At 41.2% G+C, this 9611-nt stretch overlaps 1 protein-coding gene across 3 annotated transcripts in view; it reads left to right on the top strand.

Annotated features, from left to right (window-relative positions):
- Positions 1-6733: 6733 nt before the first annotated feature.
- The window catches only part of fndc5a (fibronectin type III domain containing 5a), a 31221-nt gene continuing 28343 nt past the window's right edge, over positions 6734-9611 (top strand). For 2 of the 3 annotated variants that reach the window (XR_004654786.1, XM_034857802.1), the window contains exon 1: positions 6734-7509. Coding sequence is in view for 1 of the 3 variants with exons in the window: in XM_034857802.1 (XP_034713693.1) it covers positions 7449-7509 (61 nt within the window). In the remaining 2 variants the exon portion in view is untranslated. The remainder of the gene's footprint in view (positions 7510-9611) is intronic. The other variant, XR_004654787.1, reaches the window with a different exon arrangement.

The raw sequence follows: 9611 nt of genomic DNA, 5'->3' as shown, positions 1-9611 counted from the left end.
AAATAGTCATACATTCTGTCATTGTGTTACTTACACAAATTAGCGTACAAATAAAGGATTCCCTCTTTTGCTGGGGGCCCCTTATAACCCCCTTAAGGACCCCACTTTGGGGGTGAAATTAGATCATTACAGGTCACCCTTAGTGCAAATAAAATGTAAAATGTTATATTGTACTTATACTGTATAAGTCTGCTTGAATGCTTACCATAAAAAACATACTTATTTATCAGTTCATATATTTGTTTATGTACAATGTATTTTACTTTCACAAGAGAAAAGGCTTTTAGCATGTGGACTAAATAATGAGTTACAATGCAAATGCAGTGCTGTGTTACTGGAACTCGCGTTATAGCTGATAAACAGTGGTTAATACATTCTTTGCATTTTTTTGTCTTGTGTTTTTGTTTTGAGAAAGCTGATTTTGTAGAGAGCTTTATCCCAGTGAGGCCTGCAACATCCTCTTTTAAAAACAGCTGTGCAGTTGTACTCTGTGATGCAAAACGCGGCCAATTAAATTTACTTCTCCACCAAGGGAAGACTTGCTCCATCTCCACTGCAACAATTCAACTACAATCAAATCACTCAGCCGGAGCAAACCTGAGAGCAGGCGCCTCTGACACTCGTTTTCATCACAAGCAGCCTCCGATATACTTTTATTGTCCACTCGTAAGGTTAGTTAAAAGCAGAAGTGCTGACCGTGGTGCTGAATCCATGGCTGTCTCATTCATAGGTTGATTCATGGCGGTCATTTTTTGGGTGAACGGCCTGATTGCCTGCACGAACAGGCTGAACAACCCTGAACCGCGGACCTGCCCTAAATCTCACTGTCTCCTAAAGGCAAATGCTTAAAGACTGCAAGATGGTATCAGAAAGCCATTGAAAAAATATTATTAAACAAAAAAGCAAAGATAAGCTGGAAATGAATAGATGAAGCAGCGCAAAAAAAAGCAAAGATTACAGAGAATAAAAGAGGGAAGACAATAATGAGAGAAAACTTTACCCAAACAAAAGTCAAAGAGATAAGATGTTCTTGAGGTCAAGGGGAAAGACTGAATGTCAATAACGAGCCTGTAATTCCTCAGACTCGGTCAAACGGCGAGGATGTAGAGGTTGGGGAGATAGTAAACAGGGGGAGGGTGGAGAAAGAGATGGCAGCGAAGAGGGAGGAAGCAGATGACTGTAATTGCATCCCCGACCTGACATCTTTTATCTGTCCCAGAGAGAGCTGGATACGGTCTCTTTGCTTAGGAGAGAAGTCAGGTTGGTCTGCCTCGCGCCTTCAGTGATTTGCAGTCTTTTGGCCTTGACCCTCATTCTGCCGTTCACACAGCAGCTGGTTCTGGGATGTTGACACAAGCACACAGTTACACACTTATAGGCCTCCACCGCTGTATATTCAACACCTGCAATAGCAGGTGTATGCACTTTCAGCAAAATGAGAGCCAAAACCATTCATTCATTGGCAAGACAATATTCTTTGTCAAAATATTTTGGCATGGCAAAGCATGTTGGCAGCTATCCAAAAAGTAATTGCACCATTAAAATTATGTATGTATTGATTCAAATGACATTTGTTGCTCAAACTTTGCTTTTATTGTCATCCTTAATAATAAAGTTTATTACCCAACTGTAAAATAACTGACATATTTATCACAAAATGTTTTGTTATACTGTATGACTGTTAAATGATTAGATGTTTACACAAGATAAATGTTATTATTATTATTTTCATCATTATCAACTTCAAAAATGGGTATAGGTTGGGCTCTAATCGCAACCACTTGATTGACCTTTGTTAAGCCTTGCCCCACCTAGTTACTGTTGCTAAGCCATGGAAAATAATGCCATTTATATTAATGACCGTGGCAGATTTACCATGTTTAGTACGTCATTTTCAGGCCATGGTCATTTCTGTTTACATATTATGTTATGTTTTGCGCATTCAGGAAGTGTCAAGTGCTCAGTGCTGTAGTTTTGTGTATCCAGTTTATTTAGTAGTAAAACACAGCAGAATGTTATGTTTTTGAAGATTGAAAAGCTATGAAGTGCACAATGGACTGTGAATGACAAAGTCAAAGAAGAGAAAAACCTGACAAACTGCACTAGAATCTAAAACTGCCAGTCTTTCTTTTTTGTATAATCTAACCGGCGTGTGCTGTGCAACAAAGCATGTCGATAAGATAAAAAATGCCCCTCATCAAAAAGTCACAATTACTAAATCAACAAACAAGAGCCATTTTCCTCAGGGGACAGTGAAAGGCGTTTACTTTAGCCTGTAAGAGGTGGTTGTGCTCTCTGTTACCTTAGAAGTTGATTTTGTTCATTTTCCGGTCAGTTTAAAAGCTTCCTCTTCTGTGTTCTGCCATAAGATGCATTGTGTCAGTGAGCTGCTGCCGGTTCAGACGTCCCCTATTTATTTTCAGATGGGAGCTTGTTTTTCTACAAAGCCACAAATGAACTCTGAATCTGCAGCGCTGTAATGGGATTATGAGCAGGAACTTAATCATCCTACAGTTGCTCCACATGTGAGACAAACCAACAGATTTGCTCGTCCTAATGTGTCAACAGCGCCAATTCAAATCTTCAAAATAAGACTTAAAAAAGGAGGAGAGAAAGTAAAGAAGTTTTTTATTCATGTGTAAATTATAATTGTTCTCTCGCAGGTTTAATCACACCTTCCCCTGCCGTCACAGCTTAGTATTGTTGTTTCTCCTCTCCCTGGGCCTGAGTCCCAATCCTACCAAGCTGAATCCGGAACAAAGACTGCTGTCCCTTCCTGTCCCTACTCCCTCCAGCACTTCTTCCATCCCACCAACCAATCTCTAAAATAAAAATCCCCTCTTGGTCCTGGTCCTCACCTCTGAGCAACCTGCCAGAGCTCATAATCCAAATTCATTTTGAAAGGCAGGAAAGACCCGGTATGCTCCAGTGTTGTGCCAGGAAGCATTGGTGCATGTAAAATATTCATGCAGGGCTGTTCTAGGTGCTGTTTCATTCTGTGTCTAAGAAAGGAAATGTTATGTCAGGTTGTGGATTTTAGCAACTGTGGCCGTAGCACTTGGTCGGATGGACTTACTTTGTGACTGTAAGTGATAATGGCTGAGCATCATGCCTCAGCAACTGCAAATTAAATGCATAACAAAATGCCCAGGGCTGCAATATACATAGGACTTTATATTCTATGTCAACTAAAAATGAATATATAGACCATGATAGAGGTTCAGGATTTGCTGACCCCATCACTTATTGTGGTGGCAGCAGACTAAGATATCCAAGATGTCTGTATTCTCAGCCACATCCTCCAGCTCCTCTTGGGGTATCCTGATGACATTCTCAGGCTGGATGTAGCTTGCATGCTAACGTGCGAGTAAGTCAGGACATGATAGTGGCAGTCGAGCACAATAGCTCCCCAGGCGTATTTGTCTTTTGTCTGTGCTGGGCCATTTGGTTCACAAGATTTTACACACTTGTATTGAATAAAGAGCCCTTTCCAAGCTAATGAGCATGCTAAATGCTTGCAGAGGGTTAGAAACATCTAATTATCAAGAATGCTTCACCAAATTAAATTCTCACTTTTTGCTCTTGCCTTCAGTGTCTCAACACACTGTAACGCTAACCTGTCAGGTGTAACCCAGGCCTTTCAGTCGTTACAGAAGCCTGGAGGGAGCGGCGAGCTGCACTGTCAGAGCATCCTAAAGTCAGTGTTACCAGAAGGGACACTTCAAAGAAATAAATAAGCCGAGCGTAACCTCCATAACTTTGGACTAATGTTCCACTTCATGGTCCTCTGCTCCCTCTTTTGAAAAATGATTACAGCCAGCGACCATACAAATCCTTTCCCCTGACCAGTCACTGACACAAATACATAAACACACACAGAAGTTCACGAAAGGGAAATGACCGATACACCCGTGTCAACAGCACACATAGTAGTGGTTGTTTAAACACACACACACACAAACACAAAAACAAACACAAACAAAAACACACACACACACACAAACAATGTCTCCCTCCACTGCACTGGGTTGAAGCTCACAGAAACATTGATAAACTGGAATGTCCATAAAGACTTAAAGACATGAAGAGATTTATTACCGATTTTCTTCTTGATCTGTGTTTAATGTAGAAGACTGTGAAGAATCAGCCAGCCTAATTTCCAGAAGCAAATTACTCACTTGGGCTGAGTCCCTTATGTTTGCTGAGTGCTGAATTTAAAGACCATTAACATTCTGTTGGTCCAGGACTTTGAGATATCACCGAGTGAGGAAACTGTTGACAATTCAGTGGGTTGTCTTTGTGCTGCCCGGGCTTAAAATGAATGATGTAAATTTGCCTTACAGTATGTGTGTACTACTTTGCGGCACATTTTTATTCTTGTATGAATAGACAGAAAAAAAATGAGAATCTATATCTACCAAAAGTCCACTCAGAAACAATCATTTGTAAAATATATAGCTGAGTGAAATTAAAAAGCAACGGGCGCAACTGTAGCACATTTGATCAGGTCTATGTGTTTACATCGCTAATGATAATCACATTTTTCAATCCAGTGTTTTCCAGTGTCCCTAAACTGGAAAGCACACAACAGGAAAGTGTCATTATAAGCTATATAAATAAAATAAAATTAATTGTCCTGGGGTTTAAAAAACACAATGTCAGCTGTCTTACAGAAAATCCCTGTTAATAAGGAGGCTGTTAATACAGAGGTTTTGTTTATGTAAGTCATTCAAATTATTTTCTCCATCAATCATATAAAATCTCCTCCTGCCCCATTTATTTGTAACATACGCCTATAGGTCATGTTGATACAGTGCTGGTCCCATTCCATCTGCTGAACATTACACGTCCATCAATTTGAAGTAAAATCCACCAAAAGAAAAAGTCTGTCAAGTGGGAATAAGAAACTATTACCATTTTTCTGTCAGTGAGTATTTGTTTCATCCAACCATCAACAAATTCATCCATCAGCTGTCCACTAACTCCAATAGAGGTGTTCAGTACCTCACCCCTCTTGCCCCCCTGTAGATAGTAGGCGTGGTAGAAACAAAGCAACAGGTACAACAACAGAGATTTTGCAAATTTTACAGTAAAGTAAATTAGAAAGGCAAACATCTCAAATATAAGGTGTAAATGTGTGAGCAAAAACTCCCCAAAGGAGGATTTAAATAAGATTCCACATTCAAAAAAGGAAAATACATGACAAAGTTAGATCTCATGATCAACCTAGGGGCCAACACGGCACAAGGCTTGAAAAGGTACAGCAAGTTTCATTACTTTCACTTTGGCATCCAATCCTTCAGTTAAGTTCTGGAGAAAAGGCCGCGTTGCATGAAGCCAAGAGATCCAAGCATAAAAGAAGAAGAGAGGATAGAGTGGACAAAGGATGTCCAAACCAGTTAGAGTTTTAGGTTCAAGGAGCGGAGACTAGGGGAGTGTTGGCACAAACCCTAATGTTACACCTCTTTTAATAAAGAGATGTTCCTTTACTCAAATTTGGACATTTGTATATCGTAGAATAATTTTCTAAAATCTCTTTTTGCTACTAAATTATATCAAACATGAGGGAGTATCATCCGGACAGCGTTATCCAGCTGTGCACTGATTAGTGCCCTCTACTGTAGGAGTAGATTGACTCTTAATCGTGCAGAACACAAACAACTGGACGGGAACCCGGCGAGCCTGATTAAAGGACAACATTTTGCTACACTACTATAGTGTTATATATATGTTATTTAAGGAAAAAACATGATGAAGTGCATTATTAGTAAAAATGGTATCTGTACTTTACTTGAACTAGGTACTGAGGTATCTGTACTTTTGCCTGCCACAAATATATTTCCACATTTTAGGAGATAACGTACTTTTTACTCTTATACATTCGTTTGATGTCTTCAGTTACTGTACAAAGATGCAGTGGTGCATATTCAATTTACTAAGATCATATGGTATTGTTAAAAACAGCTCCACCTTCACAACTACACTAATTACACAAATATGTCTACAATAGTAACCTAATAATTTAATATATCATAGTATTACCCTCACAAGGGGCATTTTATGCATTAAGTAAAAATTTACTTTTAAAGGGGTATTGTTACGTGATAACTACTTTAACTCAAGTAGCGGATGAGAATATTCCTGCTGCTTATGGATACATTGGTGGTGAGTGTGTTTGTTACATTGCAACACACACAATTAAACAAACAAACACACACACTCCACCATCATTACCACCAACAGTGTTTTTCTGAAGCACGTCAGAGGCAGCTGGCTATGAATCGAGGTGCATAGTGGGGTGAAGAAAACACTTCTTGAGGACACAGCTAGGGGACAGTGTGGGTCTCCTGACTCTGGACTGACACTCCCACACACAGGCACACAAATCCCGGAAAGCTTCAACTGCAGGTAAACCACCAGGTACTGTATGCAGACTTTAATCCACTTCTCTACTCGCTTCATCCTGCGCTGTTGGTACTTCTAACACAATAAAGTGAGCAGGAAGAGGGGTCAACGCCGTGGTGAAGTTAAGAGGCATGTGTTGAAGCGGTTGAAAAGAGCGCCAGATGAGACTTTATCTCTGCGACTGTTTGCGTGGGACAGTGTATGCATATTTAATCGATGAGTGGGCAGCAATAATTCAGAGCACTGGCTCACCAAGTGGGCAAGTAAAGCTGGAGGATAGTAGCGGATCAAAGCAGAGGTCTTTTTGGTAACTGGTCCCTTGATGTTGTGCTTCTGGGGGCCTGGAGAAAGTCTGCAGACTAAATGATTACAGCTGGTATTGTTGTGATTGCCAGTCTCTGTTTGTAATATGACAAATGAATGGGAAAAGCCACAACTATAGAACAATAGAAACAATTTTAAAAGGGTTACATGCCTGTAGCCTAAGTACAGAAAATCCTTCCTTTTGTCAACATTGATTGACTTCTACCTTACGAATCCTTTAGCCTGGTTGTCTTGACTGTCCTGCAGCCTCACTCTCTTATCGTAAAGAGAGGACAGTCCAGAGTCAGACGCTCAAATACAAAGCCAGCACCTTTCTGTCTGCAGCTGAGCACCACCTCCAGCAGCAGCAGCAGCAGCAGACCGAGGAGGGTTTTGGATCGCAGCTGAAAGAGCGACAACGCATTTGAAGAGCGCCAGGCTCGAGAGCGTTCAATAATAATGCCTCACTGGCTGGTTACTGGTTGCCGGTCGCTGGTTTCCGGTGGCTCGGGGGACAGTCGAGGCTTTTGAATGAGCGGAGGTGTCGCTGGAGCGCTGTCCGAGGTGCTAAAACGCCGCCGACAGACCGGCCGCTGTCTCTTTTTCCAGTCGAGACGATACGCATGAACTGACGTGAACGCCGAGCAGCACAACGACGGGCACACCAGTAGGCTACGGCGGCTAACACAGCATCCCCGGCCAGGGTAAATGGGACCGCACGTCGCCCGAGAGTTAGAAAGATGGAGAGATTTATTTCCCTGCTCGTCCTCAGCTGTCTCTGCGCCTCTCGAGTCACAGCGGGTAAGTTTCTGTTTATGTGCGATTAGAGAGATGTTTCCGTGCATTTCGGGGCAGAAGCTCACAGAGTGCTATTTTATTGCCTCATTAAAGGAACCGTGGAGGGATTGCGGAGGCATGTGGGAAAAAATGCTGCCGTCTTACATGAAGCTGTATTGTAGAGGCTTTAACTGGCAAGACATCGCGTTCAGTCTATTGTTTCTGTGGACAGACTGACTGTGTTTGCAGGCTATAAGAGGCATTTCCGTGAAGACGTGATTCGAACAATTCACAGCTATCACGTTGATTGATTAAGATTCGAGGGACTGAATTGCTCTGTAACAAACTGTGTTTTTGTCTGTCTGTTTTTGTTTCTGTCTGTGTGTGTGTGTACTGTAACAAACAAACAAATTCGCGCGCGCACACACACGCAAACAAACACGCACGCACACGTTGACCTGAGCTGTATACTAACCCTGTCAGTGCGAATATTAGAATATTGCATTTGTTGACTACTGATCATTGCTAGACATGTTAATCAGTAGAATTCAAAATGTGACTGGACTGAGCCATTAAGGTGCACAAAACCATTGCACCTTATAGTGAAGTCATGCAACTCACACATTCTCACATCATCCATTCTCAATGAACTGATCATCTGGGGGTTGTGTGTGTCTGTCTGTCTGTCTGTCTGTGCTGATGACCAACATATGCAAGTGCATCAATAAAAAATGTTTTTTTACAGCACAAACTACACACACACTGCGTTTGCTTACTGCTGTGGAGTGCCACACTCAAAATCTCTCTGGTTTGCTTGGCACACTCCCACTGCTCAGCCTTCCCACTGTCGATGGATCACTGTGCCACACACACACACACACACACACACACACACACACACACACACACACACACACACACACACACACACACACACACACACACACACACACACACACACACACACACACACACACACACACACACTTTGTTGGCTCTTTGCTACATTTTGATCGAATGTGCTTCACTATAGCAGCACTTGAGAATATAGCTTATTTTTTTAAATGCAAGGTAGTCTTTATGTTAACTTGCTTCCGTTCACAATACAAAGAAACAGGAAACATCACTGGTTAATAGCAATGTGTTTCAGTATTGTCAAAGAAACATTATCTTAAAAGTCCATTAATAAGCTGTTTTGGAGCTTTGGCTCATATCAAATGATCTGAATTTTGAACATGAACTTTTAAGCAAACCTAGACATGCAGTCTACATAAAATGGGTCTGATATAAAATCCTGTTCTCTCCAATAATGATTGAACACCTATTCTAGGTTGACCATATGTATTTACCGGTCTATTCTGACTCTGATAAAGACACAATAGTGTTGAAATGTTGGACTGTGTGCGTGTGTCTGCATTAAAGGCTGCAAATCACTGAGTGTGCTCCAGTCTTTTTTTCCTGTGAAAATTGACATAAAATGCCCACAGAAAAGTGCTAAGAAAAAAAGTTACCATCTACTATTCCATGACGAAAACAAAGTAAAATTTGTCTGCTGATGATGTCACGTAAAATGATCTGAAGCTCCAGAACAGCTACTGAACAAACCTGCTGCCCCGTGAGTTCACATGCTTACATTGCTGCTTCAGAAACTTGCAGACTGAAGTGTAACTGCATTACTTTTAGATTCAAAATTCAAATCGATTCAAGTTTTTTGTCTCCCAGTTTATTCTGAGGCTCAGTCAGACACCTGCACCAAGAAAAGCAGGCCAGATCAATGTTGGGCGGAGAGGTCGACTGGTAGGAGTGAGTGGGCACTATAAAATGTACACTACGGTGACGTCTTTACTGTGTCTATGTTTATAGTGACTCATAAACAGCCAGTTGATCCCGGAAAGGAAAGCTAATATTTCCATTTAAAATGTAAATTGACTCTCTAACACATTTATCCAAATGAGGCCGTAAATCCTTACAGGCAATTTTCCCCGGTCCCTAACAGTTCTGAGTTTGGAGAATGAAAAAAGGAAAGAAAAAAAAAGAAATCAATGAATCAATCAACAAATTGAACAGTGATGCAAGCAGAGGAAAGACTCCAGGTCTTTCAAGAGCTCAGAGCTTTAATGCTGGTA

This window comes from Etheostoma cragini, chromosome 20 (genome assembly GCF_013103735.1).
Source record: "Etheostoma cragini isolate CJK2018 chromosome 20, CSU_Ecrag_1.0, whole genome shotgun sequence".
Classification (NCBI taxonomy): domain Eukaryota; kingdom Metazoa; phylum Chordata; class Actinopteri; order Perciformes; family Percidae; genus Etheostoma; species Etheostoma cragini.
Note: the sequence above shows the minus strand (reverse complement) of the source record. Positions and strands in the feature narration are given on the sequence as shown.